This window comes from Eublepharis macularius, chromosome 1 (genome assembly GCF_028583425.1).
Source record: "Eublepharis macularius isolate TG4126 chromosome 1, MPM_Emac_v1.0, whole genome shotgun sequence".
Taxonomy (NCBI): Eukaryota; Metazoa; Chordata; class Lepidosauria; order Squamata; family Eublepharidae; genus Eublepharis; species Eublepharis macularius.
In genome coordinates, this window is record NC_072790.1 from 189948139 (window position 1) to 189966760 (window position 18622).

Consider the following 18622-nt stretch of genomic DNA (forward strand, 5'->3'; position numbering starts at 1 on the left):
GATTGTTTAGCAGGTTCTCCTCCAGCCAGCAGCCAAGTTTGGTCAAGATTGCAATAGGGATCTTGGAGTTATACCCTCACCAATCCGAGGCCCCCAGGAAACTCCCATTCGATACAATTAGAGCCACCAGTTGATGTTGGCCCAGTGTGCAAGGGGTTGGCCGTCAGAACTGCCTATCAGTGTTTGCAGGGATGAGATTGGAGTGCCCATGGCTACAGAACACTCCCCTTCCCCCTCCCTCCCCCTGGGTGTCTTCTCCCATGTAACCAATTGTAACCAATTTGCAGCTCCATGGTTGGAAGGAAGACCTGCTGATCAAGGTAAGCTGGGCTTCGATTCGGGTTTCCAGGGTGACAGAAGGAGTGCAGACAGAGTTCAGGCATTCCCCCAGCATCATTTCCAAGGGAATTGATTGATGGTGCCTGACTGTCTGGCTTCATGAACCGCGGGCGAACGCAACGAACCGGACTTCCAACAAATGCTGGTTCGTTGGCCATGGACCCTCATGAACCGCTTGTTCACGAACAGACGATCAGGTGGTCCGTGGGGTTTTTTGGTTCGTAATGCGGTTCGTGCCCATGTCTACTGTTTACCCACATAGGAAGTTGTGTGATTGTAGTGATGGCAGTGAAGGAAGACTGCACTGGTGTCATCTCTGTCATGCAATAGGCCTCTAGGTGAGCAATGTTTGATTGGATTTGCCATAAGTTTTCTACCATCTGTTCTTAATCAGCTAATTAATTATTGTGTTCCACTCTGAAATTGGGCCAGCCTGTCCTGTCTAACAGGCCTGTGAAACAGTTTCTTCTGTCTTAGCCATCTATTTTATTGAAGCATGTGTGTGTGTTTGTTCCTTGCACATTGATGTCACTTGTGGCATCCCTCAGGGGTTTGTTCTTAGCCTCACCATTGTTGACAATTTATACGTTGCCTGAGAGACACATTATTCATAACGTATAGGGATTGGCTTTGCTATTATGCTGATGAAACCCAGATTTATATTTCAGTTAAGTACAATATTGATTCTGCTGCTTCTCTCTTGAAGGCTTGTTTGCTGGCCGTAAAATTTTAAATGCAACTAAATTTCCTCCAGCTGAATGAAGCTAAAATTAAGGTACTACAGGCAGGCTCTTTGCAACACTTTAAAAAATGCTGTCAGTCATCAAGGTCCAGTTTGATGGGTTTGACATTAACAGCTCAGCTGAAGTCGGGAATGTTGGATACCTTTATTTTCCTGGCTTGGGCTTTAACAAAAGTCCACGTACTGGGAGCAATCCAGCAGGTCTGATAGGCTATTTGTTTTGTTAAGAGTTGAAATCCCCAAGCCTTGTACTGTAGTATACCAGCGTGCCATTAGTGTATGAAAGAAATAAGCATTTTTAAATAAGGACTCCTGTGAATGCACAGACAACCTACAAAAGGGACAGCTTGCTGAATCTCTGGCCTTGCTTTCTTCCAGTCACCATCTCTAGCTCATTCAGTCATCTCAATGCTAAACGTATGGACTCTGCTAAACATATGGGCCATTTCCACGCGGCTTACCTAGTTCTGGAAAACAGTGAAATCTCGCACAAAATCATGCGAGAAGATGCTGTTATTGCGTCTTCTCACACGATAACAGCATCTTCTCGCGTTATTTCGCATGATAACAGCATCTTCTCGCGTGACTTCATACAAGATTTCATTGTTTTCCGGAACAAGGTAAGCCGTGTGGAAACGGCCATGGTTGAATATGAGATCCTGAGCATGTTCTAAGGGAAAGAAGTCTATAAACTGGTAGCAATTCATTGTCCCTTTGTAGCTTTGATGTACAAAATAAATCAGAGCAATACAGTATACAGTAAGTTGCAAGGAACTGTGATTCTTATCAAACTGGGAGATTTACCAGTCTATTTGAGGGTTTCCATGGGAGCCCATCCTACTAAAGTGACTTAAAATTAATTCAGCTAACTACACTGAACAGCAAGTATAATTGCCATTCCGATAAAGCTGGGAGGGGCACCTATTCTATACTATATGGCAGCTATACATGAAGCCCATTAATTTGGACACTTGGTACATGTTTTCATTCACTTAGGGCATATGGACTAATCTGGACTGGGATTGGAAGTTTGGATCCTTGAGGATGCAGCATGAAAGCAAGGGATGGGTGATTGATTAGGTGAGACCAGTGGAATTCATTGGTTCTCAAACCTAGGTGCTTTCCCCATGCACTGAGGAGGGGAACCCAAATTACGCTTCCAGAATTCTGAATTTCTCCACAGCCTGGGATTCCAATACCTTGGTCCATAGATCCAGGTACTTAGCTCTTGAAGTATGTGGTACCATCCCCTGTGTACCCCTAAACCCATGTTAGTAAGAGACAGGGTTGCCTTTAGGGTATCAACTTCCCTATGTTAAACTGCTTATTTTCAGTTGGGGTATTCAAAGCAGTCCTTTAGCATTTTATTGATATTGATCTTGTGCCGTCACACTAGTCATGGATAACATCCATCATGAATTCATTTATCCTCATGGTCATTGCAACATTTTGAGACCGTGAGTTCCTCTTGCTAAATAGGTGTTATATGAAAAAATACCCTATTTTGTTTGCTTTTAAACTACTGCGAATAATTTCAATATGAAAGGCCCCTAACTTTAGTAGAGTGGCACCCATTTACCTCAACAAGAAATATTATGTGCCATTCTTTTCATCGAGCGCTCAACCGTGAATGGATTGAATCTTTGTAGAACTTTTGGTCTCTGGTGCAGAGGAAGTTTCCAATTCAACTTATTTCACCTAAAGGAAAGGACACTAATGTAGTAAAATGATAATGTAAAAGTGAAAGGATAATGTTAGAAGATTATTTTTATAGACGCTTTTCTGTTGCTGATTTTCTTCTTGGTGTAGTTTTTTGTGGTATGTCCATACTTAAGCCATGATCCAAAGAATTGTATATGAAGCATCATTTGCAGGTTCTGTCTGCATCCACTCCAGGGGCTTGTGTGCCCCACTTTCCTACTCAATATCCTTGAGCTGTTCTAAAAACTCAAGTTTCTTCTTATGCAGCACCGAACTGCAATCAGAACAAGTGATCCATAGAGAATGGAGAGACAATTAAGATGGAGAAGTGTTAGGCACATACAACGGACTTCAGACTTGGGGAGCAATCCTGAGCAGGTTTGCTCAGAAGTAAGTTCTACTTTAGTGAGGTTTAGGATTGCAACCACAAGCATCTGTTCTCATAGAAACTCAGACTTTTGTGTTTGTTTAAAAACTTACTCTTGATGATATAAGAGAACCAGTTTGGTGTAGTGGTTAAGAGCGCGGGACTCTAATCTGGAGAGCCGGGTTTGATTCCCCACTCTTCAACTTGAAGCGAGTTGGGTGACCTTGGGCTAGTCACAGTTCTCTGGAGCTCTTTCAGCCCCACCCACCTCACAGGGTGTTTTGTTGTGGGGATAATAATGACATACTTTGTAAACCGCTCTGAGTGAGCATTAAGTTGTCCTGAAGGGCAGTATATAAATCTAATGTTGTTATTATTGTTGTTATTGTTATTGTTATTAAATATAGTACAATATTCATATTAATATATAATATAAAATATGATATAAAATATAATAATATAAAATATTTATGTTTTGCATGGGTAACATCTTCACAGTGCAATCCTATAAATATTTACTCAGAAGTTAGTCCCATTTTATTCAGTGGGGTAAATCCTGTTTTACTTCCAGGTAAATTAGAATTGCAGCCTTGTCAAAGCTGAAGTTGACAACTGTCAGGAGCTGGCCTTGGTTGTGGCAGCACCCATTTGATGGCATGGTTGGCTTTACTAGCCTTTCAGAAATATTTTTATGACTACAGGTCTCTGGAAAGTCATGCTTTTAATGACATTTTAAACTGATTATTAGTAATTATTATGCCTGAGTTGGATAGCATTATGGTGTTGTGATTAGATTGTCATATTAGGGTCTGGGAGACCCAAGTTCAAATGCCAGTCTCCCATGGAGGCTTAGTAGGTGACCGTGGCCCAAACACACACTCTCAGCCTAACCATCTCACAGGATTGTTATGAGGATAATATGGAGGCAAGGAGAAGGATGAAAACCACTTTGGGACCCCACTAGAGAGAAAGGTGGTATATAAATGAAGAGAACAAATATGCAAAAAAACTGCTGTTCATTTAAAGGGGGGGAGTCAGTTTATCATGTCTTTGTTATTATATGCTACCTTATAATGGTGAAAAGACAGAGCGCAAAGTAGTGTACATTATTGCCTTGCTGACATAATAGGTAACTGATCTCATGACACATCAAAATTTTTCATATGTAACACAGTTAAAAAGTCACTTTTTGGTGGCCAAAGTTCTTGCCTTTCTAAATCTCTAAGCATAGCAAGTAAATGATTTGCAAATCTATGTTTATTTCTTAAACCAAACAAAAGTACTCCCTACACACATATACACAATAGTTGGCTCCATTCTGGCAAGACCTCCTTCTTTAGACTGTGATTCTAACATATTCAAATACCATGACAAGCCTACCTTTTAAAAAGACATTAGTGTGAATGCCATGGGAAAATACACCATAGGGCTGTAGATGAATTGATATGATTTCCTTGATTGTATCTTTTTATTTATAGGGCATAATTTATGAGCAGTGAAAAGCAAACTAAAATGAGTGATGACTAACTACAGCCAAAGTAATAAATCAGAAGCACTGAAAGAAGTAGTGATTTTGATCGAATCTATTGAATTAGCTGTTGCCCTTAGCCATTACAGGTATTGGAAAGACCTTTTAATATCTGCTTATCTCTCTCCTGGGAATGGTTTAACTATCTCATTATGTACCCATAGGAAACAAATTATTAAATTGTCTGCCTTTTGGAGTTAAACATGTTTGCATCTCATCTTCATTATTGATGTGATAGAATATTAAACGGTACAAGGGTTTGGCTGAAACTTTGATAATCTTTTTTAAATTTCAAACTCCTTTTATCTCTTATGAAGGGAAGCAGTTGTAGAAACTGCAGTGATAGACAACCATAACAACACTAAAACAACAACAAAACAATAATTGCACTTATGTACAGATTAGTGCCCCGCTCAGAGCCATGAACAAAGCCAATGTTCTTATTATTCCCACAATACAGCTAGAGAGCTGAGAGGATTGACTTACTCAAGGCCACTGAGCTCATGGCAGTAGTGCAAGTCAAACCAGCAGAATGCTGATTTGCAGTCCAGTCACTTAACCACTGTTGTACAGCATTACAGCATTAAGATGCCTGTGTATAAATACACTAGATTTCACTATCTGACAGTTTAAGCTTCTTCTGGCTTGGCACCCTGATCTAAAAACTCCATGCAGGTATGGATCCAACAAGATATGCCAGGTCTATTCTAACCTCATCTATGTTTTTATTGCATAGAGTGGTATGAATCACAGGAGGAAAGGCTGGGTGGAGTTTGAATGTGGTAGGGGCTTTCATTATTCAAAGTTGCTATCCTTGTAGCTTAATTTAGAAATATTCACATTTTAAAATATCTTTTCTGATACACATATGATAAACTTGGGATTGTTCTCAGTTAGTCCTAATGAGGTTTGCTATGGTGTACCTCTAAATCCATGGATGTTGTGGAAGATGAGACAGCTGCAGCTTCTCCCACACATTCTTCTCCAGCTCTGTGTTGAGTATGTGCATGCTCATTCTCCGGGCTACAATCTGCAAACCATTGGAGACTGCCACCAAAGAAATTACTATTCTTCTGCCATATCTTATTGCCACAGCCTGTAACACAATCACTTGAAGCATCACCTTGGCTGCTTGGTATCATGTGGCCTTTTCAAGTGATTGCCTGCAGGACTGGGGTTCTATGAGAGCACATTTTGCAGCCACCCGAACAAATTTCTTCTGCTTTAGCTCTCTATGTTGATGGATTCCACTGAGCTTTTCCTTTTCAAAGTGCTCTCTGGGCAACTGGCCAAGAAACTGAAAATGAAGACTTCTGAATTACTGCTTGGGTAGATGAATCTGGAGTCTTCTTATGCTTTCTTATGCCTACGCACCTTCTAACGATGATAGAGATTTTGGCAGGACTTTGAATTTGGGGTTTGTGCAGCATGATGTAAGCCTAAATTATAGAGAAGGCAATATATAGGCTATGATTTCAAGGCATATGTACTTTTTGTTCCCATTTTTCCCTCTGAGCCTATCACTTGAGGGATATTTTAAGATTCTCAAATGAGAATTTTATGCGTTGTCCATGGATGCAGTATTAAAACTCAAAGGGGGGTGGTGTTAGCTTTTGAGTAACTGAATGACTGTATGTGTCTTCAAAATAAATATGATCCCGTAGATCTCAACTCATGTACTGCTTAGTTTAAATTACATCCAACCAGTACCATTTTCAGCGCAGTCTTTTTGTCAATGTAATTGCCCTGCAGATCTTGTGTATGTATGCAGAGTTCAGGTTGAATTTATTTTAATCAGTGGGGATAGAAGACTTCTCTGGACTTTCTTTGAACTCTTTCTTTTTTTCACCCTTCTGCTTTTATACAATCTGTCCAGCACAACAGTACAGGTGAATATGGACCATGAAGTTTTGTTTTCCTTCTGCTGAGTGAAGAGATGCTCACATTGTTGCTTGTGTAAAATTTGCCCCATGTGCCAACATAATCAAATCACAGAACTCAAATGCAACAAATGCTATCCATGTGTAGAGCCAGCAGCTCCCATACAGAATGATATATGGAACTCTGATCCCTCAAGCAGGGACCTGCAAGGACTTGCAGGGGGAATCTCATTTCCCCCTTCCACACCATGTCCACTTTCCCTTCCCTGCCCCCACAGCCTTTTCCCTTTTCCTGCTTCCTGCTTTCCTTCCCACCCACCTTGTCTAACCACCCATCTTCACCTGCCCCACCCCAGCTGTCTTTCCCCTATGGCTCAGTTGCATAGTGCCAGCTAAACAGGGCCCAGTTACATGGTGGGCAACTGCAAGGACTTATGGGAGATACTTCACTTTTTCCTTAACCTCCTTCCTCACACTATTTCCTCTTTCCTGCCTCTTGGCAGCCTCCATACGCTCACATTTCCCTGTGCCCTTCTCTCCTTCAAACCTACTGAACAACTAAACCTTTTATCTGCCACCCATCTTCACCTATATTTCTAAATTCACTTAATTTATATACTGCCTTTCTCCACAATGGGGACTCAAAGCAGTTTACATTATTCTAATTTCCTCCATATCTTTCTCACAACAACCCTGAGAAGTAGGTTAGGCTGAGAGTATGTGACTGGATCAAAGTCATCCAGTGAGCTTCCACAGCAGAGTGGTGATTTGAACTTGTGTCTACTGGATCCTACTCTGAAATTCCAACCACTACATTACACTGGCTTGGGGGAGGGGTGCTGTTGAACAGTAGCAAGCAGCCAGACATGGGTGAATCACATAAGTCGTATGGTATCAAGTTGCTTGGTGGTTGTTTCTAGGTCTGGCCCCAATGAGTTCTCCTTCAAAGGCCCAAACAGCCCTGGAAAGGGCCCTGCCCCCTCCTCCTGCCTTCTTCTGGCTCTGGAGTATCCTCAATCAGGGCCACTTGGCTATTAGTATGTAAGATATTGCCCCACAAGGAGACAACAGGTATGAAGCATTCTGTGAATATAAGAACCTATCTTATTTTGAGTTGGACCATTGGTCTGTCCAACCCATTATCATCCACTCTTGCTAGCAGTGGTTCTTCAAGGTCACAAAGAAAGGTTTGCTACCTGACATTTGCTACCTGAGATCCTTTTAATCAGAAATGCAGTGATTCTGTGTGAAAAACTATTGTGGCACTAGTGGAAAGCTAGCAAGTGTGATGTTCCACAATCATATAAATGGACAAACTGTCTTTATGAGGGTAATGGAGAAAGAGTGAGGGAGAAAATCATATGGACAAGACCTGGCAAGGGAGCATCTACTAAGAGTAGAAAAACCAATAAGAGTAGAAAGTCCACTAAGAGTAGAAAGCTTGACCAACAATGCATGCCAGCACAAATTTGGGTTAGGGCAAGTTATAGAATCCCCTAGGTTTCACCTGAGTCTCCTTGCAAATGAGTGAAACATCTTGCATTAAAGCATTTCCACATAAAGGCTTTTACCCTACTGGCATACCCAACATCTGCAATCTATATGGGGCCTGGACTAATCATCATGCCCAAGATCACCAGTGGTAATAGCGCAGATCATACAGTTGGAATGTAAAAACAGCAAGGATTTTGCCAATCCCCATAACAACAACAACGTTTGATTTATCTACCACCCTTCAGGACAACTTAATGCCCCACTCAGAGCAGTTTACAAAGTATCCAGTATCCAGTAGCACCTTTAAGACTAACCAATTGCATCTGACTCAGAGAACTGTGATTCTCGAAAGCTTATGCTACAGTAAAGTTGGTTAGTCTTAAAGGTGCTACTGGATTCTTTTCTATTTTGCTACTACAGACTAACATGGCTAACTCCTCTGGTTTACAAAGTATGTTATTATTATCTCCACAACAAACACCCTGTGAGGTGGGTGGGGCTGAGAAAACTCCAGAGAGCTGTGACTGACCCAAGGTCACCCAGATGGCTTCAAGTGGAGGAGTGAGGAATCAAACCCGGTTCTCCAGATCTAAGGATTTAGAGTGCAATTTTCTCAAAAAAAAATAATCATATGTTTACCATATTTAGTACAGATCAATCATGGAGGACTCCTCCAAAAATAAATGAGGAGTGGGGAATCAAACCCAGTTCTCCAGATTAGAGTCTTGGGCTCTTAACCACTACCACAAACTAGCTCTCAGACAGTTCCTGCTTGTCCCCTGTTCCTTGCTTATTTATCATGATTCAGGGGAATCAGTTACATGGAAGTGCTGTTGACATTTGGGCATACTTGAGATGATGGGGAAAACGTTTGCAATTGGATTATTTGTTCAGATCCTTTACTTTAGTCCATGCAGGTGTGAATGACATTTATCTTCAAAACGGGTGATTTGTAAAGCAAGCGTGGTCCCTGAAACAAACAAGCACACATGGTCCCTGGAAAAAAAAGTTGCTAAATTGCTAAGCAAATTTACAGCAAAGGATCACACTGATACGGGATGTTTTTTTTAATCTTGGCTTTTTGGACTTCAAGAGACATGTTATGAATGCTTTACATCAATTAGTAGCATTACACTAGCTGCTGTACCTTTACCTTCTAGCAGTGGTGATGATGTAGCTTTGATTCAGGGGTTGCAGCTGAATCTGGGAACACATGGATCACAGTGACTATGGCAATTGCTTTAAACTTTTGCAGCTTGCCTGAAGAGTTCAGTATTCAGAAGACAAGAAGGTGATGGCTCTTTTACATTTTAAGTGAAATGCAAAGTTTTGCCTTCCCCAAAAGTGTGTAAAAGATCACAGAAGACCATGTTTTACTGCTCAACATGAAAGCTTACTAAGGAATACGTAATACTAAAAATCACACAGACAGTCCCCTCGTATTGCCATTTAGATCTATCATTCTGATTGATCACTGTGTGTTTCACTATTATTGAGTCTAATTTAACCCTATACACTCATACATCCATCTACTCCATCTATTGTACCTGACATTCTACAAATTACTTACTCATGCAAATGATGACCTAAGTCAACCTTTTATGCTATTCGTGTTTAATTATACAAATGGTATCTGATAAATAAGATTATACATCCTTCCATATGTTTATTCCCTCCTTGATGAAAGTGAAATTTAATTTTCATGCAGATTTGTTGGAGGCTGTGTTTAATAAGTGCTGAGTTTTCTATAGTGTGCAGATCACCTGGTTTTGGGACGCTGACAAAAACAAAATCCGTGGGCACAGTTCACAACAATGAACAGTTTTTAATCAGGCCCAGTTTTAGTGGCTGGATCGTGGAGTCCTAGAACTGAAGCCCTCACCCATTTGTACTGATATAATTAAATGAATGCATTGGCAAAACAAATATGAATAATAGAAGAGATGCTAACTTTTAAGTGCTCTTTTCAAGAAGATGTGTTTACATTCAGAAATAAGATGTTACCATATGATCAACTGCATTAATTCCATTAAGTAAAAAGTCCAGAAGCACCTTTAAGACTAACTAGTTTATTTGTAGCATAAGCTTTTGAAAACCACAGCTCTCTTCATCAGCATTTTTGGGGCTTCAGTATCCACCAAATGAGGTGAGGAAACAAATCAACAGGGTCAGACTAGTACCCAGAAACAGCCTGCTCCAGGACAAACCAAAAGGAACTAATAACAGAACACTATTTGCATCTGACAAAGAGAGCTCTGGTTCTCAAAAGCTTATGCTACAAATAAGTTGGTTAGTCTTAAAGGTGCTATTGGATTCTTTACTATTTTGCAACTACAGACTAACACAGCTAACTCCTCTGGACTGATCCCATTAACACACTGATACCCTTTGAAAACAATGTTGCTAAAATTACAGCAGCTAAAGCCTCGTCTCACTGACTAAATGGGAGTAAATTGAACATCAATAATAAGGTGGTTCTACTTTTTATTTTCTAGATTTGTATGCCATCTGTCAATACTAGGGTTTATAACTTTAAATGAACTCCATTTATAATAATTTAAAACAAACATGAAAATCCATAAATCCAACAAAACAAATGACTGAACTAAGAGCAGAAGTTAAACAAGTCTCCCTCTCAAAACACTGGTGCAACAAGAACTTTTTTTCGTCAGTGTTGCAATTAAAAGAAGCATGGTTTGGGGCTTCCTGGGAGATGGCAAGAGGTTGTGGCACGGTGGTAGAGCACATGCATTGAATTCAGAGGCTCCAGATTTCAGTCTTTGGCATTTTCGAGTTAAAGATCTTGAGTAGTAGGTATTGAGAAAGATCTTCCTCTAATTGAGCATATCTGGATATTGGAATGCTAGAAGTGAACTAGCAGAGTCGTCAATCAAAGCAGACAATATGGAGCTAGATGAACCATTGATCTGCTCTAGAAGAAGGCAACTTCATATGTTCTTTGTTAACCTTGCAAGCTACTGAAAAGACCATGCTCTAGTGAAATTTGATTTCGTGTCCAAAAATGATGATACCCACAAGTTTGTAGTCATTGGGGGGTTGGGGGAAACTTTCTGACATTTGTGACAGCACAGCATCCATATTCTTGATATATGCAAAATATAACCAGGAGCCAGCCAGTTATGCCATAGGGAAGCAATGCAGCCACAGGGTAGCTTGCTTCCTGCATGTTCCTGATGGGACAAAAAAAATCAGTAGAAAAATTGGCTATCAGAACATGTTACTGGTAGGTAAAATCTGCAGTTAATTCCTTATTGAGTTTGTCAAATAACCAGGAGGCAGTGAAACCAGGACTCTCCCTGCCCTCCCTCCAACTCCCACTGTCATTTCCTAGAAGCAAAAATTAGTGCCACCCATGAGACCCCAGTATACATAGGAAAATATTCCCACTTATACATTAATTCTTTAGGTGCTATGCTGCACTCTAAGATGTGCTCAGACTGAGTACTGTTGTTGGGAAGGGGGCTGCAGACACAGGTAGTCGTTTGGGTAACACGTAGAAGAGGACTGTGCCCAAGATGCTCTGAGCCCTGATAATTTAGGGCTTTAAAGAGTTAAAAAGACATCATAAATTGGGCTTGAAAGCCCGTGGAATAAGACTGATGTAAGATGTTATACCAGTCAAAATAAGGGCAGCAGAATTTTGAACTAACTGAAGTTTTCATACATTCTTCAAGTGCACCCCCAGTTAGAACTTATTGCAGAACTTTCTAAGACATTAATAATGGTGACATATTAAAAACATATTTCCACTACTGAAAGAGATGTGCTGGCAAGTCGCTACCTAAACTTTTGCTGGTTATCACCTTTAAATGTGTAAAGGATTTGGGATTATAGTAATTCAAGGACCACCTTCAAGCTTCTTTGCCTGTCTAAAAATGTAGTTCATCAGCCAAGGCCCTAACTTAAAATGTTTTTATTCATACATTTACAGTATTTGCTTGTTTGACAGAATGATTTTTTCCTTCCCCTCAACCCTCACTGGGTTTGTTTGGGAAGGGCGTCACAGGCAGTGAAATGTTTACATGCATGTGTAAAGTGCTGTCAAATTGTAGCTAACTTATGAAGACCCCTGCTGGGGTTTCAAGGCAAGACTGACAGAGGAAATTTGCCATTGCCTGCCTCTGCATCACAAACCTGATCTTCCTTGGTGGTCTCCCATCCAAGTACTAACCACCAGAGCTGAACCTTCTTAGCTTCCAAGAGCTGACAAGATTGGGTTAGCCTGAGCCATGCCGGTCAGGGAGTGAAATATTTTTAATAGTGAGAAATTATAGGGTTTTTTAAAAAAAAAACCATAGTCACTGGCCATTTTCACACTACTTACTTGCTTCTGGAACATCGTGAAACATAGCACAAAAACTGTGGAAGATAGCGCCTTCTCGCGAGAGTTTTGTGCAATGTTGTGCAAAATTCTCGTGAGAAGATGCTATCTTCCGCGTTTTTTGCGCTACATTTCGCGATGTTCCGGAAGCAAGTAAGTAGTGTGAAAACGGCCACTGTCTGATTAATTCCTAATATAAGCACTAGTTCTTGTAGTGTATTTATTGTGTATATTAAAATGGAATGGCCTGTTCCCACCTCTGATATACATGTGCAGTGGTTTAATCTAAAGAGGTGGAGCCTCTGCTCCTTAGTTTTGTTTGTTATTTAGAATTATAGATAGCATGAGCTCCCTTGGCCTGAAACCGGTTGTTCCCATCCTGTATCTTCTTACTAATAAATGGCTCCTCCCTCTCCCTGGAAAAAGGGGGAAAGGGGCTTTCAGAGAGAGAAGGAGCTGGGAAGGGATGAACAAAAGGATGGTAGAAATGGTGGGATGATATTTACTAGTAGGAAGGTGAGAGCTAACTACAGTATTAATGGGCTGATCTGGATTAGTACAGGAAAGGAGAACATAATGAGACAGCCATAGAAAGATGGCTTGAGGGACCTAGGTTTTCAGAGCAGGGCACAAGCAGGAGGGGATCAAATAGAGAGGGGGAACTGAGATTGTGTGGAAGAGAGATAAGGGAGGGAGACAGAAGGTGAGGAATTAAATTATATGTTGCTTGATCCTGGAGAGTGAGCATAGTCCAAGTCTAGCTGTATGGCATTGGAGGGCAGCTTTAAGGCAGACCACACCTAGTTTGCCAGTTTGAAAACTGTTCTTTTGTCCTAAATTTACCAGGTTTCTGGTCATGGGATTCTAGAAAAGGGACAGGAATTACCTCATTGGGAACAGTTTGGATGGCTATACTAATTTGTGGCATGATATTATCATATGTTTGTGGACTAACTCAGGGAGGCTGCTTGTTCTGTTGGATATTTGTTAAGCAAGCACTGGTTATTCAATTTGGCTGGATTTTGGGGGAGGTGGGTCATCGAGTGACAAGACAAGTCTTCAGGTGGTGAGGATGCACAGCTACCTGGCTACCTCATCACGAGGCAGCAGTTCATCTGATTTTATTAGAAAGGTTAATTAAAGGTCCTTGGCCTGAGTAAGATGGAGTCTGCCTGCTATTCCAGTCTCTGGATTAGAAGGTTTCAGGTGATATTTCCTGTTGATGAAAGAGTCCAGGAGTGTAGATAGTCAAGGGGAAGACTGATCTGAAGTATATACATGGTTCTGTTCCTACAGTTCCATGCTGTTATCATCTGTCTGTACTGTTTATTCTAGCTTTAAACATCTCACCAGAAAACTGAACAGGCACCTATTTACGATAAGGAATTGACTGGACTCATAATAAACATCAAAAGCACAGCAAAGGCACTTGATAGGTGTACATGAATCCTAACTTGCCATGTTCAGAGCTTTGACTCATTCTGATTGAATAGCCTTGTTAGGTCCAATATGCCACATAAGTGTCATATGTTAGAATGGTGTGGAAATATTACACCTGTTCTGTCTTTGAAGAAAACAATGCACAGTGCCAGCTAGACAGAAATTATGTAAATGTGATCTCCACAGACCCGTTAGGTATTTCTGAAAAAATCACAGCTTGAATATAGTTCTTTGATTTGTGTTTTTCAGGTTTGGTCAGTTAATTCTGCAGGCCGGGCTGCTAGCACTTGGACCCGATGTAGGACAGGCCCAGCCCCTCCACAGGGCCTTCATGCACCTCAGTTTGGTACAGTGGCTTCGACTTTAGCTGTGGTAAACATCAGCCCTCCACTGAAGCCAAATGGAATAGTCAGTCTTTACAGGCTATTCTCCAAAAACACTAAAGGGAATGATGTGGTGGTGAGTATTTACTGATCAATTTGTCTTTGAGCCAATGAAATGCTTGATTAAAAAATCACTTTAAAACATTTTTCTGGCATTTCTTTACAATTACACTTTACATACATAGCATGTGTAATAAAATGGGTGTAGTTGTTCAGCATTCTTAATATTCTTGATGAATTCAACATAATATATTATGTACTGATAGCACAGAACTTTTGTATTATCATAGGAATTGTGTGGGATTAAAAAGAATGCAAAAGAGGAAATTTAATAGGTGCATATTTTGAAAACATGACTTCAAAGACAGGTTTTGTGAAAACCTAATTTCATATTTTAGGGTTTGGGAGTATGATTGCATTTTATATTGATAATTTTTGATCCCTGGTTTTAAATGAAATATCCATATACTTATTATTGGGTTCAGTTGTCTGGATGTAAAAATCTACATAATCAGAAATTTCCTTCATATGGTCCAGTACCATCGGAAATCTACATTAGGATCCATTATCTTTGTATATTTAATGTCTAAAAATTATATCTCCATGAAGCATACTTGTGTTGCCTGATTTTATGAAACTATATAGGAAGCAATCTAAAGAGCTATTCTACACATTGCAAAGAATGGTACAATGAAAGGAAATAATTCTGGAACAAAAGAAGAACAATTCTCACATCAGCAAAACTCTGTTACTATTTTTGGATGCTGCAAAGGACTTTGACAGGGTAGAACGATCCTATCTATTTAATGATCCTGTTTAAAAATAATGGAATATTTTGGGATTAATCCTACTATAATCTTCTGAATATAGACTATTTACATAAAACCTCTAGCAAAGGTTCTGGTGGACTCCCATTTTACATACTTTTTAGCTTTGAAATGGGGGAGAAAAAGCAGGGATTTTTCCTACCACCTTTTATTTTTGGGTTTGCTGTCAATTTTTATCTATTGATTTTATGTCAATCAGTCAAATACATGGAGATTTGTCTGTTATTGGAACATATAGGTTGGATTAAAATTATTCTTTATGCAGAGGACATAATGCTCTCTTTAAAACAGCCTTTAGCTTCTTTTTATAAGTTGTCACAATTAATAGCAGCTCATGGCTGTATTGCAGCTATGAACAGAGCTGTATAAAAACAATATTTTAAATAAATGTATTTGAAAATAAATAAAACAACAACAACAACAACAATAACAGCATTTGGTTTATATACCGCCCTTCAGGACAACTTAATGCACACTCAGAGCGGTTTACAAAGTATATTATTATTATCCCCACAACAAAACACCCTGTGAGGTGGGTGGGACTGAGAGCTCTAGAACAGCTGTGACTGACCCAAGGTCACCCAGCTGGCTTCAGGTGGAGGAGTGGGGAATCAAACCAAGTTCTCCAGATCTAAGGATTTAGAGTGCAATTTTCTCAAAAAAATTAATCATATATTTACTGTATTTAGTAAAGATGAATCATGGAGGACTCCTCCAAAAAATAAATGAAAACCTGGAGATAGATCAGATTTCTGTTGTTTTAGTTTGTCCATCAGTAAAAATATCAGTCCTCCACTGGATTTATTGTCTTGTTTATTTTTCTTCATTTATAGTAAATTCAAAGAGCATCATAATTTGATCTCTACAGGCAGGCTATTCCATAAAGTGGAGGCCACCACTGAGAATACATGTGTATGGGCTTTTTATTTTAACCCTGTGCAGAAGGCCCTATTCAGATGAACACAGCTGCTGAGGCGGGTCATAGGGAGAGCGGCAGTATGAGAGATGAAGGCCATGAAGGGCTTTGTATGTGATAGCCAAAACTTTGAACTGTGCTTGGTAATTGATATCTGATATTTGATAATATTAGTATCAAACCGATTGTTTATTTTATTGGATTATTCAAATTAAGATAATCAAAGTTCTCTTAAATTGCTCTGAATAAATCTTCTAGTTGCCATGAAGATTGTTTGGGCAAGATATTGGGAAAAGTCTGTGATACCCATAACTAAAGAATAGTGGTTTTCCTCCATTTATTAATTATTGGAACAGGTACCCAGATTTCATCAAGATTAACAGTAATGTTTACTTGCTGTCATTCTAGCTATTGTTTTGTTCTCCTGTAATTCTGTTTGTTTGTTATAGCTTTATGAACTATTGCTTGGGTTGCCACCGGAGGTGAGCGATTGCCAGGGGGCTTGCAACCTCCCGCCGATCGCCAGTGATCAATGGGCAATGGGGAAAGCCACCAAGAGATTGCCTACTGGTGGGCACCTGGGAACCCAACCTATATATCAAAAGTTCTTTTGCATGTTTCCGTAGACTAGCAGATCAAAAAGCATAGCTTAATACAGTCCCTTTCCTGTGCTATTTTATTAGCTGCAGAGAGCTTTCCCCAAAAAACATTGGAAAATAAGGTGCTTCTCTGTGTTGAAAGCTGTTTGGTCTACTTGACCAGGCAATAGTTGCACACTGTAGAATACTTTGCCACAATTTTTCCAGCTAAGGATCCTAGGACCAGGAACTGCTTCATTTATCTGGCTTTCTACTTCCAACTTGGTATGCTGTCCTCTTTCTTACCAGTTGTCTGAAGGAACTGGCACACAGCAAACAATCCATGGACTTAAGCCATTTACTACTTATTCTGTTGGAGTAGAAGCCTGCACTTGTTTCAATTGCTGCAGCAAAGGACCTGTGGCAGAACTCACCACTCAGCCAGCTCCACCTTCACAACAGCCACCTCCCTATGTACATAGTCTGACTTCAAGGAATGCTTCCTTTCAATGGAATACACCTCAGGAACCCAATGGCATTGTTAAAAGGTAACTTTAGGAAGATAAGAATGTTGATACTAAATCAGTAATAAAATATATCCTAGACAGAATGTACATTTGATTTAAAATGGTTCTCTTGAACTTTCTGTTCGATTTAATATGCAATTGTTTTATGAGATTTGTTTTAAGATGCTAAATGTTTTATTCTGGGTTTTTGCTTTTTGTTTTTTCACTCTGACTAGGTTTTTAAAGCAGGATTTTCAAATGTTAATGATTTTCCAGCTTCATATCTTATGTTTTGATTATGTTTTGCTTTGTAATCTGAGCAGGATCTCTAGAGGGGCAAAGTAGAAATATTGTAAATAAATAAATAGTTTAACAACATTCTTATGTGGCACCAGTAACAGGAAAGACATTCTATGGTCCTTGTTTTAATACCATGTATGGTATTAAAGGTTGGACCCAGAAGGTCAGACCAGAATCAACGCCTGGAAATTAAATCAGAAGAGCCTTTGGCTAAACATTAGGAAGAACTTCCTGAAAATTTGAGCAGTCCCTCAGTGGAACAGGCTTCCTCCAGAGGTGGTGGGCTTTATTCTTTGGAGGTTTTTAAGCAGAGGCTAGATGGCCATCTGACAGCAATGCTGAACCTGGGAAGATCATGAGGGGGTGGGCAGAATGGGTTATATCAATGCTTAGTCCTTGTGGCCTTCTTACATGCCCAGGGTAATGCCGATCACCACCTTGGGGTGAGGTAGAAATTTTCCACAGGCCAGTTTAGCTATGGATCCTGGAGGTGTTTTGCCATTTTCTGGGCATGGAGCAGGGGTCACTGGAGCAGTCCGGTTGGGGAAGTTGTGAATTTCCTGCATTGTGCAAGGGGTTGGACTAGATGACCCTAGAGATCCCTTCCAACTTTGTGATTCTATGATTCTATGCATGAAAATGGCCCTGGGATTTCAGAGATTAGCAACACAAGGTCAACTGATGCTAAGTGGTCCTGTAGCATGGAATCAATGGCCCCAAATCATCAAAGCATATGCATAGTCTAGTAAATGAAGCTTGAAATTCCTTGCGTATCTGAGTGGTGGTTGTGAAAATCACTGAATCCAGTTTGCCTTCCTTAATGGTGATGGACAAGATTTCAACATTTTATTGGCTTTCCTGCATATGACCCTGGCTGCTGGACTGGGACCGACGTGTCTGCGGGACCGTCTCTCACCATATGAGCCTTGGAGGACTCTTCGATCTGGCAGAAAGCATCTTTTAAAGGTCTCCAGCCTTAGGGAGGCCCGCCTGGCGTCGACCAGGGCCAGGGCCTTTTCGGTCCTGGCCCCTGCCTGGTGGAATGCTCTGTCTTACGAGACTAGGGCCCGGCAAGATTTGCTTGCATTTCGCTGGGCCTGCAAGACGGAGCTATTCCACCAGGCATATGGCTGACGCCAGGCGGTGCCCTCCCCTATAGAGGGGGGGGATTAAACCACACCCCTATGTGAACATAGATGCTGCTGTATGCGCTTAATTCTGTCCACACTTAATACGGCATACATTTGCTCTGGAAGAATCATTGTATGGAACACCAAAT

The 18622-nt window shown here is 40.4% G+C and overlaps 1 protein-coding gene across 1 annotated transcript in view; it reads left to right on the forward strand.

The window, feature by feature from the left end:
- The window catches only part of USH2A (usherin), an 843391-nt gene that overhangs the window by 792911 nt on the left and 31858 nt on the right, over positions 1-18622 (forward strand). Inside the window, exons 64-65 of the mRNA XM_054970549.1 lie at positions 14083-14292; positions 16847-17085. Coding sequence (XP_054826524.1) covers positions 14083-14292; positions 16847-17085 — 449 coding nt within the window. The remainder of the gene's footprint in view (positions 1-14082; positions 14293-16846; positions 17086-18622) is intronic.